This window comes from Micrasema longulum, unplaced genomic scaffold (assembly GCF_059751315.1).
Source record: "Micrasema longulum isolate JH-2025_06_02 unplaced genomic scaffold, ASM5975131v1 h1tg001527l, whole genome shotgun sequence".
NCBI lineage: Eukaryota > Metazoa > Arthropoda > Insecta > Trichoptera > Brachycentridae > Micrasema > Micrasema longulum.
Genome location: NW_028278710.1, coordinates 514,779 through 534,597, shown reverse-complemented (window position 1 = coordinate 534,597; position 19,819 = coordinate 514,779). Strand labels below are relative to the sequence as shown.

At 34.7% G+C, this 19,819-nt stretch overlaps 1 protein-coding gene across 1 annotated transcript; it reads left to right on the top strand.

Annotated features, from left to right (window-relative positions):
- The first annotated feature begins 166 nt into the window (after positions 1-166).
- Positions 167-16,535, top strand: Erk7 (Extracellularly regulated kinase 7). Its single transcript, XM_088236260.1, has 8 exons — positions 167-289; positions 5,224-5,599; positions 7,048-7,254; positions 9,144-9,287; positions 11,094-11,233; positions 12,651-12,843; positions 14,419-14,547; positions 15,889-16,535. The coding sequence occupies exons 1-8, from the start codon at positions 268-270 to the stop codon at positions 16,484-16,486; spliced, it is 1,809 nt and encodes a 602-aa protein (XP_088092386.1). The 5' UTR covers positions 167-267; the 3' UTR covers positions 16,487-16,535.
- The last annotated feature ends 3,284 nt before the right edge of the window (positions 16,536-19,819 follow it).

Genomic DNA, 19,819 nt, shown 5'->3' with positions numbered 1-19,819 from the left:
TATCCCCTTTTACTTCACAAATTTATTAAGGACATCACTAGTTAAGCATAGCCATAAATAAGTTTTCTAATACTTTTTATTGTTGCCACTACAAAAAAAAAATCCCTAGATTTTATTGCGAGAATGACCCCGTCACCATAGCAACCACAGAAACACGAGATCTTTCGTAAACAAATAATTTCTTTCTACAAAATAGTTTTGAAACAGTATTTTTCAGTATTCCATTTTTATCCGCCGCCTGTTGGATGACTTTTTATCAAACAATGGATGAAATTTCGATTCACAGACGGTAAGGAAACATATCTTTTAATCTTTGTTGAAACATTTTCTTTTCTATCTTGTATTATTAAATTATGGATGAAGTATATAAGTACTTTCCATCTCATTAGAATTTTTATCGTTTCTCTTATGTGAACTGGATTGTCAATTTAATAGATCAATCAAAATTGCCTGGTTACCAATATATTGAATATTATCAAGTCGGGGCATATATTATTATAAAAATTACATAAGAGTTTTTAGATTCATATCACAATACATTTTAATCAGAATTTTGTTGCATTTATTATAATTTCAAAAATGTAACAGAATAACTTCGAAAACATATCGTTATAAGAGAGAAACATGTGATTTTTTTAAATAAATTACTTTATAATGAGTATCAGGTTGGTAAATTATGATTTCTTTCGTATTAATTATTTTTAATTATTAAAAAATAAATAAATTTTCTAAATTAGATATTATAATTATTATTATTATGGATAACTTATATAGGGCCATTTTCGTAATATAATACCTCAAGGGCGCTTTACAAAGTGATTATATAAAGATTTAATTTTAACTTTTTAAATTTTTAATTTAAGAAAAACAATGTACTTTGTCACCACATGCTAAGGATTTATTCAAATGATTTAGAGAACAAGTGAGTTTTAAGTTTTTTCTAAAACATCACTTCACTCTCACAGTTTCGCACCTCTGCTGGGAGAGCATTCCATGCCGTAGGGCCTGCGACCACAACTGCGCGTTCGCTGAATTTAGTGCACTGTTTGCGTAGAGGTATATTAACTTTTCTTCTCGGCGTAGATGTAGCTGATCTAAGCGTAAGACGTCTGTCAGCTAGCTCATCTGGATTGCAGAGTTCCCTTTAGATATTCCGGAGCAGAGTGGTGCAGTGACTTATACTTATTAAGACTTATTATTTCTGGTTGCGATACGATCCCACTTACTATTTAATGATGCACACACCTGAACACTCACTCACACACTAATACACATAAACACACATCTACACTTATTCTCATACAAATACACATAAACACATCCTTTTGTTGAAACACAGTTTAATAATATGTTTGATTTTTATTTAGAAACTTTGCTGGTGTGTCTTTAAACTGTATTTTAAAGAAAATGTTATTATATCATTGTTGACTGTTTGTTTCTTTAACTCTTAAAAGACTGTGCTGAATAATCCCTTTGCAGCCGGTGGTGTAACACAATGTGACCACAAGCATAAGTCGAGATATTTTGAAATGTAAGCTAAAATACCAAATTATTTACAATGGTATGTGATAAAAATGATCTTTATTCAAAGATGTTACATAAAAAATATAAAATTAAAGCATATTTATGCAAAATAAAGTTAGAAATTGTGTTCATTCCTTTTAAAATCCCGCCTGCAGGCGCTGCCGCCCGCGTCTGGTTGTCGACTGAATTCCGAATTACACTTACGACTGAATTTAGCGGAAATAGATCAACCGGGAGACTAGAAAGTATGCTATGCTAATACAACTCTTATTTGAATGCAAAAAAGAATATCAAATTTTTATTGCAAATAAATACTAGATTTTAATAGAATAAATAAAAACGCTGTTAAAACATATTCTTAGAATAATATTGAAATAAAACCTAAAAAAATAGCAAAAAAAAACTTGTGAGAAATAAAATAATAGTACGTAATACGTGATATAATCAAATCATAATTAAACATAAAAAAAAATGACAACGTAAACACGTTTTTTAAAACTAGTTACGAACAAATTTTTTGAACACTTATAATGAAATAACTTTGCACACTTCCTTGGGTACACTTCCACTTATTTGTTTGACCAATTAGCGCTTTCATCCTCTAATGGACATCTTCAGACTGGCGAATATTATACAATGTAAGGATGATTTATAGAAATCAAAATATTATCTTAAGTGTGGAAATGAGTGGAAGTGTACCAAGTATTTTTGATTAATAACTTATATGTAAATGTATGTAAATATTACATCATTACAATGAAATTCCATCAAGAATTGTCAAAAAATAATTTAAATCAGATAAATTTGAATAAATTGTAGAAACATTTCGGGAACACGGTGTGTTAAATACAACGTCAGCTCAGTATACTACAAAAAACTTCACGCGACTGATGTGTTCTCTGTCCCACAAGTGGTATAATTCTGTATCGTGCTCTTTCGGTATTGTTTTCTCGGTCACTCAAGCTCCGCCCCTAACGAATAGTGTCCTTGTCGGTCTTCTGATATGCTATATTCTCGTGCTCTTTCTTATAAAATTTAATAAACCACTTATAATACTGGCATCTCTTTCGTTTGTTTCAATTTATTTTACAAAATGAAGAAATTGTTTTTTATAGAAAAAGCCCGTGCATTTTTTATAAAAATGTTTCCTTATTTTGGTGTAAAAAAGTCCATATAAAGATTACAAAAAATATGAGTTGGTTATTTTTAAAAAAAAGAGAGTTATTAAATGTTTTTTACCCGAGGTAGACATCCGTTACCGCATAGCCACACATGAGTTAAAATAAATAAATAAATAATAATTAAGCCAATAGAGTTTATATTCCACCCTCCGTGGAAAACGTAGCCAGTGTAATTCCTGAAGTAGTCGAGTGATATGACTGAACTTAGAGATTCCAAAAATAAGTCTCGTTGTGGCATTCAATACAGACTGTAGGCGAGTCATTTTGTTCATTGGTAGACCTGCGTAGATACCATTACAATAATCGACTGTATGTAGTATGTAGGTATAATGAATGTTTTTATGTATAATGTATGTATTATGTATGTAGGTATAATGTAGGCGGCCTCCGTGGTGTAGTGGTCAAGACGCTTGATTCACGCACGGAAGGTTCCGGGTTCGATTCCCGGTGAGAACACAAAAATTAAAATGTGATTTTTCTCACGCCTGGGTGCTCTGTGATGTAATTCACCACTGTAATTAGGCCTCCTGGCCTGTTGTGGTGCAAAAATAAATAAATAAATAAATATAAATCAGTTTAATACATCCCAACTTAACATATGACTTTGGTTCCATGGAGTTGGGACTTGCGTCTCAATAAAGGTTGGTGAATATTTTGTAAATAAAATAAAAGTTAATAAATACCCTTGCAGATCCACATACATAAATTATACAAAATTTAATCAATAAATGCGAAACTTCTAATTTTCTTTTGTATTTTTTTCATTATTATTTATTTTTATATTTTATTTTCAACATCCAGTAAGAACCTCCAATCCACGGCATTCATCAACCTCTGACGTCCTACGACCAATGTCATGAAAGAGCGGGGTCAACACTTTCTTCAACTTGACAACACTCCCGCTTTTCCACAATTCTGGCAAAAAATTATGCGCCTTCTTGCCAACATAATTGTGTTTCCTCGATGCCAGAACAGTGTTGACCCCTTCACTTAGAATCAGATCCCTATTGGAGGATCTTGTGTTATGGTTGTGGTTGACGCTTGGGTATTTGTCTCTGTTTATGAGTGTAACCTCTACCGTTCTCAATATACAGGGTGTTCTTTAAACCCCGTCACATCCGAAACCACGATGATCAGTATGGGCAAGAAGACATATTGGCATGTTAAAAAAAATATTAGAACGAATAAATTTTGTAAAAAGAAAATATTAAAAAGAACAAGTGGTTGCTTATTTCTGCAGGGATGAAGCGAGGGGGGCGCGGCCGCGTGGTTAACGGTATGTCAGACTCCCCCTCCCCCCTCGTCGTTTACCTCCTGCAGAAGTTAGCAACCATTTGTTTTTTTTAATATTTTATTTTTTTAAATTTTATTCATTCTAAAAATTTATTTTAATGTGCCAATATGTCTTTTTGCTCATACTGATCATTGTGGTTTCAGATGTGACAGGGTTTAAAGAACACCCTGTATACTGTTGAATAATATTATGTACTTTGAATTCTTTTTTCGTTTTTACTATATTATTTATGTTTAAATAACATTTTGTATTCTTAGCACATATAAAATATGTGTTTATTGTTCATGACATATTATGTACCTTACATTTATATAATAATGATTATTAAATTCTTATATTTGATTAGCTATGCATTTATAATTAAGTAGTTAAATTTTTTTTATATTATTGTTATATTAGTATAGAACTACTTATACTAAAACATGAAAAATCTCCACTTTAGAACAGACTAAGCCCTGTTTGATGGAGACTATCCTAACCAGAGAACGCTCCGTATTTATTTTCTTCCACTAGTTGTATATAGATTCCCTGCTATTAAATATCTGTACTTATTTATGCAACAAATTTATATATTTTAAAAAAACCGAGTGATATGGCATTTAACCTCTCTGGCTATCCTTATGGAGAAATGGCGTTATGGTTGGTATATTTTTGTTCACCTTATTCTGTAAAATTTAATGTTGTTGATTTGATTACATTTGACAATGTTTGAGTATGTCCAAATGCTTGGAGACTGGCTGGATTTCCTCCCTAGGGAGTTATTCATATTTAAATTTATTTCAACAGAGAGGGAAAACATTTTTGAGAAGTGAATATGGAAGTCTAGGCATTTACAGGGCTTATGACCTGTCATGAACCAAATCACCTACTAGGCAACGCCTGAAAACAATTTTCCAATTTTTTACTTCTTCTTTTACCAGGTAGTTAATTCAACAATGTTTGAGTATGTCCAAATGCTTGCAGACTGACTGGATTTCCTTCCTAGGGAGTTATTTATATTTATTTCAACGGAGAGGGAAAACATTTTGTAAAGTGGCCACTTAAACCAGCCAATGACAGGTCATAAGCCCTGTAAATGCCTAGACTTCCATATTCTCTTCTTAAAAGTGTTTTCCCTCTCTATTGAATTAAATTTTAATATGATTACATTTGACTTAATTTAACTTAATGTAATTTTTGCTCAAATATGTATCTTTCTGTAAAAAAATATTTGTTTTTTTCCAGGTGTTATTAACCACAGTCCTACAAAATTAAACGCTTACAAAATAACCATAATGGCAAATACCTCTGACGTGACGCCCCTCAAGGACGGCACCCTGCACAAGGACAAGGGCAGCAGCACCAAGAAGTCTCTGGACAAGATGTCGGAGATCGACGAACATATCGCCAAGAGGTTCGACATCAAGAAGCGGCTCGGGAAGGGCGCCTACGGAATCGTCTGGAAGGCGGTCGACAAGAAAACGAAAGAAGTCGTGGCGATCAAAAAGATATTCGACGCATTCCGAAATCAAACGGACGCGCAGAGAACGTTCAGAGAGATCATTTTCCTTCAATCGTTTCGGAACCATCCCAATATTGTCAAACTCCACAGCATACACAGGTTATTTACATTTTTATTGTATATGTTTTTTTTTGTATTTATTTAATATTTTACTAAAATACATAACGGTGTGCTAAGCACAGTAATTGCTGATAAAATATGTCAATCGAAGCTGATAAATAATCGAAACTGGCAGTGCACAACGGAGTTTTAGTCCCAACACGTATGTATGGAAGTGAAACATGGAACTGGGAGAGGAAGGCTGAAAGCCGAGTGAACGCGGTTGAAATGCAATCTCTTAGACGAATGTGCGGGAAAAACAATGTATGACAGGGTTACGAATGATGAAATCAGGAGAGAGTGTAAATCTGAGTTAAGTATAACTGATAACATTAAGAAAGGGTCTCTGAGATGGTTTGGTCATGGCGAACAAATGGACCACGAAAGAATGGTAAAACAAGTATATATAGCGAAAACGAACGGTTACGTGAGACGAGGACTACCGAAGAAGACGTGGCATGATCAGACAAACCAAAATCTTATGTCTGGTCATGTAAAAAGCAGACAGAACCGAAGGGCATGTATGACAAGATGTATGAATGCGGAAGAAGCTAGGAATATATGCCTGGATAGACGTGTGTGGCCGTCTATTCTCTCTGCCTACCCCTACGGATTAAAAGAAATTGAAATGACAATGTTTGATTATGTCCAAATGCTTGCAGACTGGCTGGATTTCCTCCCTAGGGAGATGTTCGTATTTAAATTTATTTCAACAGAGAGGGAAAAAGTTTTCGAGAAGAGAATATGGAAGTCTAGGCATTTACAGGGCTTATGACCTGTCATTGGCTGGTTTGAGTAGCCACTTTACACACTGTGTAACATTCACCATTCTGTCCATGTTTGAACATCCACATTTCCCCAACTCTACCATCTGTTGACTTTTGTGAAGTAAAAGAGCTGAAACCTTTATCACGTGGGTGAGATTCATCCGGCTGAACCAAATCACCTACTAGGCAACGCCTGGAAACACGTTTCCAATTTTTATACTTCTTCTTTTACCAGGTAGTAATTCAACAATGTTTGATTATGTCCAAATGCTTGCAGACTGGCTGGATTTCCTCCCTAGGGAGATGTTCGTATTTAAATTTATTTCAACAGAGAGGGAAAAAGTTTTCGAGAAGGGAATATGGAAGTCTAGGCATTTACAGGGCTTATGACCTGTCATTGGCTGGTTTGAGTGGCCACTTTACACACTGCGTAACATTTACCATTCTGCCCATGTTGGAACATCCACATTTCCACTCAAACCAGCCAATGTCAGCCAGTGGCCACTCAAACCAGCCAATGACAGGTCATAAGCCCTGTAAATGCCTAGACTTCCATATTCCCTTCTCGAAAACTTTTTCCCTCTCTGTTGAAATGAATAGAAATTGAAATGTTTTATTTGCGCTTCACACATTTCAAAAACTTCCGTCTTCCAATGTAAGTTTTGAAATATCTGATTTCAGGGCGGCCAACAATCGAGACATTTACCTCGGATTTGAATATATGAACACCGACCTGCACAATGTGATTAAACGCGGCAACATCTTGAAGGACATACATAAAAGATTTATTATGTATCAAATGTTAAAGGCTACGAAGTATATTCACTCTGGGAATGTGATTCATCGCGATCAGAAACCTAGCAATGTGCTCATAGACAATGCCTGCCGGTAAGGACAGATTATATTTTTTTAATTTAATTTTTTTTAATTTTAATTTTTTTGTTTTTTTACATATGTGATAAAACAGAGTATTCAAAAAATAAAGCATAATTACATAGCAATGAAATACATATTTATTAATATGTATTTCATTTGTAAACAACAAAGTATGGAAGTATGGAATTGGAAAAATAATGATGAAAGTAGGTTGAATGCTGTCAAAATGCGATCCCTCGGGCAAATGTGTGGTAAAACGATGTATGATAGGTGCACGAATGTCGAGATCCGTGAAGTGTGTAAGGCTGAGACATGCATTATTGACAGAATTAAGAAAGGGGTGCTGCGTTGGTTTGGACGTGTAGAGCGAATGGACAGCGAAAGAACGACTAAAAGGATCTACGATGCAAATGTTGATGGATGCAGAAAACGAGGAAGACCGAGAAAGACATGGCACGATCAAGTCCATCAAATACTTGAAGATGGACATGTCAAAAGTAGGAATAATCGGCGTGCGTGCATAAGAAGATGTATGAATGTAGAGGAAGCGAGGTCTGTATGCCAAGATAGAGTGTTATGGCGTTCTATCCTCTCTGCCTACCCCTACGGGGAAACGGCGTGATGGTTTGTTGTTGTTGTTGTAAACAAAAAATCCCTCAAAGGCATGGCCTGTTCGATGTTGACAAAATGTTAATGAATTTTTGCTCCTATAATAAATAATGGGCAGTTAAAATATGTTTTTGTTACATAAGAAAGAAAAAATAAAATATTCTGTAAAAGATCATAATGGTAATAGTAATTAAAAAAGGAAATAAAAAATATTTTTAAAAAACACAAAAATATTCCTTATTATTAAAGGGTAACAAAATATATCATAGAAAAAAAGAGTTCATATCTTTAGTTTGAATCCTTATTAATGAACATTTATTATCCATATTATTTTTAATTTATTGGAACCTTAGGGTAATAACCTAATAAATAGTCACCCATACGGAGAAAAACCATCCTATAATTATTGACCACGAAGTTAGCTACAGATGACAGCAATACAAGGGGCCGTTGGTACTTGGGTTAAAAATTGCAAGCGCTAACCGATAAAATAATGAAAAAAAAAAATGCTTAAGTTTTTCAGTTTTAATTTCATATTTTTGTTTATGTGGACAATATGCTTCATCGGGCTATAAAGGTTAAAATATACAAGAATGTAAGGAAAACAAGAAATAACGTTTCTTATTAACATCTTTTTATATAATAATGAAAATTGCGGAAACAATAATTATAACTTCAAATCTTCAAAAGCTTAATGTGCACGTTGAACTTAAAATGAATATTGTTTTTGTTACTGGTGAACCACGCATGAGTTGTACATTGAGCTTAGAAGAAAAAGGTTTGGTTGGTAATCTCAAAAACAATTATCGTAGACAGTGGGTTTGTTTTGCTTTTAGCCGCCTCAAATAAGGTTATGTGTATCGATAGCAAAGTCAGAATATAGGAGATGTGTGTGAAACCCATTATTATGTATGCTGTGGAAGCGCGGGCTGACACTGTTCATACCAAGAGCTACTCAGAACTGCTGAAATGAAGGTCTTAAGGTCCATTACTGGAAAAACACTGTGAGACTTGAGTCTGTAATACTATGATTATTCGAGATACGTATGAAATAGAGGATATCATGCATTGGGACAGATCCAGATAAAGATACTGGAGGGACCATGTGGGGAGAATGAGTACGCTGCAGCCAATGAAATTCTATTTGGACAACGTCCGCTCGGAAGACCACCCATGAGATGGAGCGACAATTGGACCTCATCATCTCAGTAGAATGACTCCTAGGGGGTTGAATTCAGTCCTCGTGTACAAAAATTGGACAGTCAAAATATTGCTATTGTATTTCCCTTCAGCGTGAAGATCGCCGACTTTGGCCTGGCGCGGTCGGTGTCTTCCTGCAGCGGCGGGGCCGGCGAGGGGGGAGCAGACCCGTGCCTCACGGATTATGTGGCCACCCGCTGGTACCGGGCCCCCGAGATACTCATAGCCAGCAGGAAGTATGTACCACCCTAACCTAGCTGCTCACCTAACACTTGCTCCATGTTTGACACAGATTGTTCCATTTACAAGGTGTATACAGAGAGGAGTTCCGTTTGGAACATAAAAAAAAACAAGTACATATTCAGAAAAATAAATTATTGTACAAATATTGTAGATATTATTTAACATAATTCCCACCATTTTGTAGGCACTTGTCAAAGCGCGGCGCAAGCTTTTGTATTCCCTGTTCATAAAAGAGGACATTCACTTTTTTTTCTCATGGAATCTTTCCATTGTAATCGGGGCCTTGGACGATTTTATATTTATTTGACGTTTAATAATCAGTGTGGCTACATATGAAGCAAAGTACAAACGCATGCAAAAAATAAAAATCCGTAAATAAACCACTCTCTAGAGCAGTGGTTCTGAACCTTTTTGAAGTCAGGGAGCACTTTTGATCATAAAGAAAATTCGCAGTACACCAAAACTAAAGATTCAAAAAACATACATAGATTACTTTTATTAAAAATCAAAGTGATTATTTTATTACAGACAAGTTAAAAATTACATTAATTAAAAAAATACATAAATACTCCAATAAAACTTTTTGTGGGGAAAATGATTTAATGTGACACCTGAGCTTGACGGCTTTTACAAATTTTAGCAATATTAGGTCTAAATTTTGATATAGCCACTCTAATTTTTTCCTCCGAATTGCTAAGTTTTTCGCGTTTCTTCGTTTTAATATTGGTTAATGTCGAGAAACCTAGCTCACAAAAAATATGAGGTTGAAATCTGTAATAATTTTTTAAAAGTTAAACATGCATTTATGTTATAAACAGTATACACACAACACTATCGAAATAAACACACAAAATATGATTTAATCACAGGGTCTGTCTATTAGCTATATAAACGCAATAACGCAATAACGCAAGGGGAATCCCCTGCGTGGAAGTGCCAGTAACTAGTAACCGAGCAACGGTTCTCGATAGAGTACTTGACCGCTGGCGCTGTTGTGAGGTGAGCGCACACAACTTCACTTTGCGAGGGTGCTGCCATCTAGCCATTATATCTGCAACTCAAATCGCACTAAATGAGTCAACATTAAATTTTGGTTTTAATAATTTCGCGGTACAAGCTCGCGGAGCACCGGTTAAGAACCACTGCTCTAGAGGGTAGAGAAGATTCAAAATACCACCGCAGGATGAAATAAAAAATGTGTAAAATAAATTAATTTACACGTGTCCCTTTTTTTACTCTGTGAATAAATTAGCATTATAGTCCATGATTAGAATGACAGTTGTCAGAAAAAGTGACGACATAACTTTGTAGCAACGTCAAAGGAGTTATTTCTATTGACACACGAAAAATCATTTGTATCTGGCGTGTTAATTTTAATGCTTGAAACATAAATTCAGCATTAATGTATAAAATCAGCTTTAAAACTAAAAGGAAACTAAAATAAACCTAATTATTAACGATGTTCTTACAAGGTTACATCATTTTGCAAAAACGTTAAAGATGGGACAAATTGATCAATGTAAATTGATTAAATAAAAAAATATTCCTTTGATGTTGTTCATGAAAAAAGTATAAATGTCTCATTTTTTGGTGAACAATTATGTTAAACACACTATAATAGGCTTGTTTTTTCGTTTTTTAAATCAATTTTCGGAAACAGAGTTTCATGATTGCATGAAATAACAAATAAAATCGATTTGATCAGTGATCAGTAATTTTCCATCACTAATGAAATTAGTCTGACAGTTGTCATTCTAATCAAGCCATATTTTAAGGACTATAATTGAATGTGGTTCCAGCTACACAAAAGGGATTGACATGTGGAGCTTGGGATGTATTCTTGGGGAGATGCTGGTCGGAGAGCCGCTGTTTCCGGGATCCTCTACAGTCAACCAAGTGGAGAGAATAATGGCTTGTATTCCACCACCCACCGAAGAAGGTCAGTCTTCAATTTATTTCAATAACAAAAAAGAATAATAATATCATTAGTCTGATAATGTAACCTTGCACCTTCCAGCCATATTCGAACTACCCCAAACCTCCCTTCATTTAAAAAAAAATCACTATTTCTTCCATTTCCTGGATCCTATTCCTGTCTCCTTCCAAACTGTTACCCGATCCTTCATTCCTCGTCATTTTTTGTGTAAAAATACAGTTAAAAATCTATGAAATGAATTTAGAATAATTGTGTCGTTGGATATCAAAATTGGTTAAATCCAAAATTGGTAAAAAAACTTGGTAAAAAAAATGCAACGTGTTTGGCCTTGGTTGTTGTGATCTGATAATGATATTCATGATAATGTAGGTACTAAACATTAGACAATTTTTTTTAAGAGTCATTGACACATTTCTGATCATGCGGCTACAAGAGTAGATCCTAGCAGAATGCACGTACGAGGTTTTCCTGTAATTTGAATTATTTCATTTCAAAAACACATATGACGTTTGCTCAGAGGAATTTCTCTTTTGTGGCCCTAAGAGTGTTCAATGTCCTGGATGAACATATTAAGTTCTCCAAAACGAAAGCCATTTTCAGGAGGAGTGTACAAGTCTAGATTTTGTCTAAGGGAAGAGACCATTGCAGAAGACTTCTGCGAGATTTTGCATAGATTTAAATACTATTAAGCGTGTTGTCCAGAAACACTTTGAAATATATGTATGTTTATGTAATAATATTTAATTTCTATTTTTGCTATTATTTAATTAAATACGCGCTTCCACTTTCCATTATGTTCTATCCCAAGTCAACACAAGAGTTTGGGATACGTTATTATTATTTTTTTGTAATATGTATGTATTTGTATGAAAAATAAATAAATAAAATAAAAATGTTCTAAACAAAATTTAACGGCTAGGAACAAATGAACATGAATCGTGGCGTATTAGGGGCGTGGCCAATGGGATGAGCGTTTTTGGGGGAATTAAAAATTACAAATTTAAAAGTATTTTTTATGCCACTAATAATTAGCAAAAATTTATTTGTTTTACTGGACAGTATTTCATAGACCTTTATTACTTTAAAAATATTTAAAAAAAAAGATATTTCTCTACTTACTTGTCTTATAAAAACCTCAGTTCACTAAAGTGATCACCTCCATATGTAGAATGCGCATTGGACTCTGATGCAATGGTTCTAAATTGTTCAGATTCCTCGTCCAATATTCTGCCATATGCGAATGTCAGCTCGAGGAGAAAATGTCTCAGAAGCTTACTTGGAACTGACCCTCATCTCAAAGAATAGAATCTATTTTTAAAAAACTGAGCAAAAAGTAACGGAGGGCGCTGATGTTATACGACTTTTTTATAACACTGGCCATAAAAATGTATGCACTTTCTCAATGAGTCCTCTTTTAAAGATTTCCAAGCTGTGTGTACTGGGTACGGCTCGTCGCTCGTCCGCACGTCAGTGTCGCGACGCACGCCGCTCAAGGACGTTCTCCTGAGGAGCGGTTGCCGCGAGGCTGCAGAGCTGGCCTGCAGACTCCTCGTCTTCAACCCGGGCAAGAGACCCACCGCCCAGCTGGCGTTACAACACGCCTATGTCGCCAGGTATCAACAAATCTTCAGTGTCTACATTGTCTCCTCATGGTTCATAAAAGATACATATTAACTTTTAATAATCTCTGTATTGTGCCCTGGTCCGATCACAACTGGAATATGCATCGTCAGTCTGGAGCCCTCTGTACAACTGCAACTCTTTTAGCCTGGAAAGAGTTCAGAGGAAGTTTTTACGCTACATACAGTTCAAAAACGGTAAGCCTGTTGATGAAATTTGGTACCAAACTTTGATGTCTGAGTTGAGGTTACCATTGCTCTCCACCAGAAGGACAATTGCTGACCTCACTCTAATGCACAAAGTGATATGCACCATAATAGATTGCCCAAAATTACTGTCCCCGATAAACTTTCGTGTACCCACAAGGACCAGACTCCGACACATGTTCCAGTGTGAGTACAATAGCTTACCCACCACATACCGCACACCGCATCTGAGGACATAAGTCTCCTTGGCGGTGCCCACATACACGGAAAATTTGCTCGTTGTCAAACGAGAAAAGCTGCCCGAAGGAGCTCTCTGATATCTGGTAGCCTTAGCATCTTTGTGCTGAAAGAAAGTAATCCAGAAGTACATAATATGTACTTCATTGGATTGAGAAGAGAGGGAAGCGAATTCTTCACTGACTGGGATTAAATTGATTCGACATGATCAATTCGCCGAAATGATTACAAAACTTTTTAAAAGCCTTGAAATTCTTTTTAGAAGCCACCAGATCTGTATATCCGACAGGACCTATAACAGGGCCACGGATAGTAGCGAGAAGCTCCATTCGGTAATCAGTACAATAGGACAAACTTCACCCACCATTCTCCCCTGGCACACATCCACAGAACTGCTCATAATTATGCTGAGATCTTGGACTCGCTCCATACCATTCCTGCTGCAATCAAATCAGCTTTCCTATCCATCGAATGGGCATCTCCTCAATTCTCCTCTTTTTAATGTGTTTCTCTACTTATCTTCACTTTATTTCCTTTTTAATTTTTTAGAATTAATTACATGTTTAGTGTAATAGTTACGATTTTATTTTATGTTATTTAAAAACATTTAAGTTTGTAAGTGAAAATTCTTGATGGAAGTTCATTGTAATTTATTATATAAACAAAAGACGAGTGAGACTTCAATCCATAAATTAAACTCATTAAAATATCATTATATCAACTCATTAGTCAACCCAAAGAAAAAAAATGATAATGATGCTTAAGATAAAAATAACTTCATTTAATTTACTTTCATATAACTTTGAATTATCTATCCTTACCTCTGTTTTGTATAAATACATTGAACTCCTTAATAAAGATACCAGTCTCGAAGATGTCGCGAAAGCGATGAAACCGGTCACTGGATATTCCAAATTTGTGGAGTAAAGTATCACTCGTCTTTTATTTATATAATAAATTATGTTATTTTCTTCAATGCTTTATGTAATTTTAACTGTATATTTTAAGAGCCCTCTGGGCGTTTATTTTATAAATAAATAACTACCCATACATTGTAATATAATATGATTATAATGTGACTATAATTTTCCAAATGTGTATTTTTAAAGTTTATATTGTGTTCAGATTTCACCAAGAAAAGAATGAGCCAGTTCTGACTCAAGATGTGATTCCTCCCCTGTGTGATGATCGTCGCCTCTCTGTAGACGAGTACAGAAATCGCCTTTACGGCCTCATGAAGAGAGGCTCATCTAGGTAAGTAATATTATTATCATCATAATCATAATTCCCTTTCCGCACCTAATGATGCGAAGGGCACTGCATTGGTGGAATAGGCGAGGAATAGTAGGAATAGGTGAGAATTTAGTATCGTCCCATGCTGTCTCACATAAAAATTCAGACAATTTAAAAGTTCGGGACTGTCGAGAACATTATTTAATAACTTGAAAAGCATCACCAAATCTGAAATTTCCCATTTATTTTTTTTATTTAAATCTTAAATTAGGGCACACATATCATACATATTGTTATGTGTGTTCTAATAATAACATTGCAAATATATTTAATTTATAAATTGTTTATCACATATGTCTTGACCATTATTTTAAATTTTGATATGTTTTTTTCTTCATAAATATTTTTTTCCATTTCGTAATACTTTTTAATTGCTTTAAATAAAATTGAATTTTGTGACTTTGCCTTTTTCCTAAATGGAAGTGTAATTTTGTTCTTTTCTCTAGTATTGTGATCGTGTTCATGCTGGTTCCGATCAATTTTTTTCCAAAATTCTGTTTTTTTATTAGAGTTTATAATTTTATGAACAAATATCATTGGTTTCTCATTTAATAACAGATATACAAAAATCAAAAAAAATGTTACCTGTGTCGATATTCGCTAATAAGCGGAATGGGGAATGTTGTAATACGTAAAGTGGCCACTTAACCCAGCCAATGACAGGTCATAAGCCCTGTAAACGCCTCGAATATCCATAATCCTGAATTTAAAAAAATTCTACCTCATCTCTGTAGGGATATTAATAAAAAATATCATTGTATTTTAAAATATTCTTTGTTTATATGTTAATAATTTCATTTCATTTACCATCGACTTTACCCTCGTGTATCTGTTTTTAATCAAAATGATTCTAAAGGCTTTATTTTGTAATACAGTTAGTTTATCTATGTTTTCTTTGTTTCATAAAAATAAAATGCTACTACAGTAGTTAACGTGTGGTTCAATAATTGCTTTGTAAATAGTTTTGCAAGAGTCCTTATCAATAAATCTTCTGATCCTTCCCAAAATTGATATTTTTTTTGCAATCTTATTTATTACCATTTATCATTAACACATATGAATTTTGACTGCTTATTACTAGGGTTATGTATAATATTTTGAATGCATCAACAGACTTAAACTGTCTTATTCATATTAATTAACCATCTCATTCATATGGGTAACAAAAGTTAATAAACACTGATGCTATATTAAAAAACTAATGGATTTTTAATTCGAGAATATTGATTGATTGCCCTTGTACCTACCGATGCCGATGTTTTAGAGATCATCTTTTGATATTATCGATGATTTTCTTTTCAGGAACACTGATACAAGCAGCGACTCAGCCTCCACCTTGGAACGCAAACAGCTTGTTTCCAGCCAGAACACGAGGATATTGAGGCCGCAGCCATCCAACGGCCCGATTCAGATAAGACAATCAAAGACAGCCATGGATAATGTTAGACCTATCATATCAAATCTCCTCACTCACTACGCTCAGAAGCCGCATTTCGTCCAGTCGGAACCGAAGATGTACTCGAACGAAGAAAAACATAACAAGAACACGGAGCCGAAGAAACTGGACAAGGCGAAGTACGGCGAATTCGCAAAGATTAAGGAAGAACGGCGGAATCCTCTGCGCAAGAATTCATCCGTCGACGAATACATTTCGTACGGTCGAAAGGACTATAACGCCGATGCCAGAAGCAAGTGCAAGGGGGACTTTGTCCGTTCGATGTCCGACGAGAGCTACACGAGAAGCCGTTTGAAGCCGGTCTCGAAGAAGTCCAATTCGATCAACAACATCTACCCATCTTCGGGGGAGCCCGCGGACAGATCTGGCTTAAACAGGTTCAGTCAGAAGCACGGAATCATTACCGCCAGTGCACTCATGGAACTAAGGTCAAGTATTCGGTAATTACAGATGTGATCATCTCACATCAACACGTTTTTAATAACATGCCTAAACTAACCTAACCTAACCTAACTGTTTCTCCGCACGCCAAATAAGAACTAGAAGATGTTAAAGTTTTTTTTTTTAATATCAGCGTGTTGCGCAGTCTGGAATGCAGTGAAAGGGTCAAAAACATTTTTATATACACATGTAAAACATACGATTTAAACAAATTTATACACTTTTATAACAAAACAACTTTTTCTAGTCAAAACTTTATAAATATTTAGTATTTAAGAGTGTTTATACGATTTTTTAAATGATTTATTTGCCTTCAAATGTCACATTGATGGCAAACTAGCCCATTTTTTTCTTGGTAATATAAAAAATATATGCATTTATTTATATTTAAAGTTAGCTCACTAAATCAATTAGCGTTTGATTGTCACGTTATTTTTTATATTTTTTGAAGTAAATTTATTTACTTTCATATTATATATATCTGTGTAAGAATGAAAAAAATGACTTGGAAAAAATCAAATAATTCTAGATTTTGTCGGGATTGTAGAAAAATGACGCGTGTGATTTTCTTCAACTTTACGTGAGAGCGGTTTGAATTTTTTTCAACACTTATCATAACTTGATAAGTGCAAAAGTATACCATTTGATACTTGGGTCTCTTCTTCTCTGGTCTCAATCCTGGGATTGGCTGGCAGCAATTACTTTCATTCTTCTCCTCCATTCCTCCCTGTCTCATGCGGCTCTTTTAAAGTCAACATATGATGAGCAGCGCACGTCCTCTAATAGGTCCTCCAGGTACTCTCTTGGCGTGGGCGTCCCCTAGAATTTGTCCCCTCTTTCATCCTCTCCATTATGACATGCAGGAGGCCTTCTTGACGTATTACATGGCCGATCCATCTCGCTCGCCTTTCGGACAAGGTCCTGAGCAGGTGCCTTCCACCTTCGATTCGTTGGAGAACCTCCTCAACTCTGTAACTCAAAAAACATCAACAGATGGAAGAATTGAAAGAATAGAGATGTTCAAATACGGGCAGAATTGTGAATGTTACACAGTGTGTAAAGTGGCCACTTAAACCAGCCAATGACAGGTCACAAGCCCTGTAGATGCCTAGACTTCTATATCACCTTCTCTAAAATGTTCTTCATCTCTGTTGTAATATGTTAATATTAACAGCTCCCCAGGGAGTTGAATCCAGTCCTTGTCTACGAAAATTTGGACAAACTCTCATTGTCTCATTTTTAGCACATCCGTCATTGTTTTACAATCCCTAAAATTTGTGTATTAGATTACACTTCTAGAAAAGCCAAAATAAATTTATTAAATCTCTGTACTTTCTAGAATTATTTCACAAATCGGGAATGACTTTCAAAATATATATAATATTTAGGGCGGATTTTTACAATTATCTTTGTACATAAAATGTAAACTAATTTTCGTTCATAATTTTCGAGTTTGAAATAGGTCGCATATAAAACGGCTTGCAGTTGGCGTCACGTCATCTGTTATCCCCGCTCTTGATAATACGAAGCGTAAAATATACTTTTTTTTCTTTCCTTATTTAATAATTAAAATAAAAAAATCTAAAAAAAAGACCCTATTTAATTACTTTTCTATTTCCTAATAGTTGTGTCAAAATAGCACGCATAATACTTTTTATGAAACGTATTATTAGATTCCTCTGTCATTTTTTTCTTTCGCACACAGATAAATCAAATCTACTGCCATTTACAAGAGTAAACGATTTTCACTAGAAAGTATTAGACCATTATTATTTTGCAAACTGTTAATAATACAAATTATGTCGTATAATGCATATAGAAAAAACACAATCACATGAGACAATATTAGGTAAAAATGTATTCATAAATTATGGATAAACAAAAATTTCTTAAATACACAAATAAAAGCAAATTAAAACTAAGATTTTTAAATCAAAATAATGAATTATATGTGAATACTCAAAATAAATTATACTATTAAAAGCATTATTATGTGGTCAAACATTGTACTTACCGACTTTTCTATATCTACCAGTTTCGAGACATACCCGTCTCATCGTCAGGACACCAAATAAACTAACATGCAAGACCCACTATACACCTTCACCATAGTTATTGCACAGAAATAAATAACCAACAAGACGTGCGTTTTAATAAGCAACCCTTACATGCACTGATTAGGTTATGAAAATATTTTATGCTGTGGAAGAAAAATTTTTAAAAAGAGGGAGGGGCGTGAGTTTAATATGTATAGGGTGACTTATACAGTGGAATATCGTTTAACAGGCTATATTGAAAGGTTGTTTGATTATTGATCAAAGGAACATTATCTTTTAAAGCTTCCCTAATGTGAAATATTTCTGTATTATTTACTTTTAACCCTTTATTATTTATATGTAAGATTTTAACTCCCGTATCTTTATTAAAGTCATGATTAAAATTGATTTGCAAATTTTGAGAAATTGTTATTGTGAAGACACCTCATATGTTCACACAAATATCAAAATTTCCTGATGTTTTTCTAACATAAACTGAAGGACAAGAATTCCATTTTAATTGGTAAACATCATCATCAGTGGCGCTACAGCCCGTTGTGGGCCCTGGCCTCCTTCAGGATTTGTCTCCATTCCTCCCTGCACCCTGCGGCTCTTCTCCAACTCGTCAGGCCAATCGCTCTAATGTCACCTTCCACATTGTCCAGCCAACTTAATTTTGGCCTGCCTCTGCTTCGTCTGCCTTCTGGTAGGTTTTAAAGAATGTTTTTGGGGTGCGGTTATCATTCATTCTGTGCACATGGCCCGACCATTGTAATCTTCTTATTTTGATGAATTGTGCAATGTTGGGTTCGCCATACAGTGCCTCTTATTCATGATTAAACCGTCTCCTCCACACTCCGTTTTGGTTGACAGCACCAAATATCTTTCTTAAATTTTTTCTTTCAAATACCAATACCATATTTTCATCTCTTTTGATCATAACCCAGCATTCGGCACCATATGCAATGACCGGTCTGAAGAGAGTTTTGTAAATAATGGTCTTAGTTTTTCTAGTGAGCAATTTGGATCCCAGATGTTTAACTCTCCCTTCCCGGTGATGCGTAGCTAGTACACATTGCATCTAATAACTTTAATATCTCCATAAATATAATAAATGATGGGTTGGGTTTTTCAGTATTTTCGGTATTCCTTCGTTATACATTTACATATCGGTAAAAACATTTTTTTATTAAATAATTAATGCTTATTGGGAACATAAAAAGTGTTTTATCAAAAATTTGAGATATCACCAATACAATAGAAAGTTTACCAATGCATCGCATGTTGCTTTCCTAGTAAA

Excerpts from the sequence above, each read along its gene's own strand:
- Erk7 (XM_088236260.1), top strand. The coding sequence starts at position 268 with ATGAAATTTCGATTCACAGACG. Across the intron at positions 7,255-9,143 it reads CTCATAGACAATGCCTGCCG|CGTGAAGATCGCCGACTTTG; the intron begins GTAAGGACAGAT and ends ATTTCCCTTCAG. Across the intron at positions 12,844-14,418 it reads CAACACGCCTATGTCGCCAG|ATTTCACCAAGAAAAGAATG; the intron begins GTATCAACAAAT and ends TATTGTGTTCAG.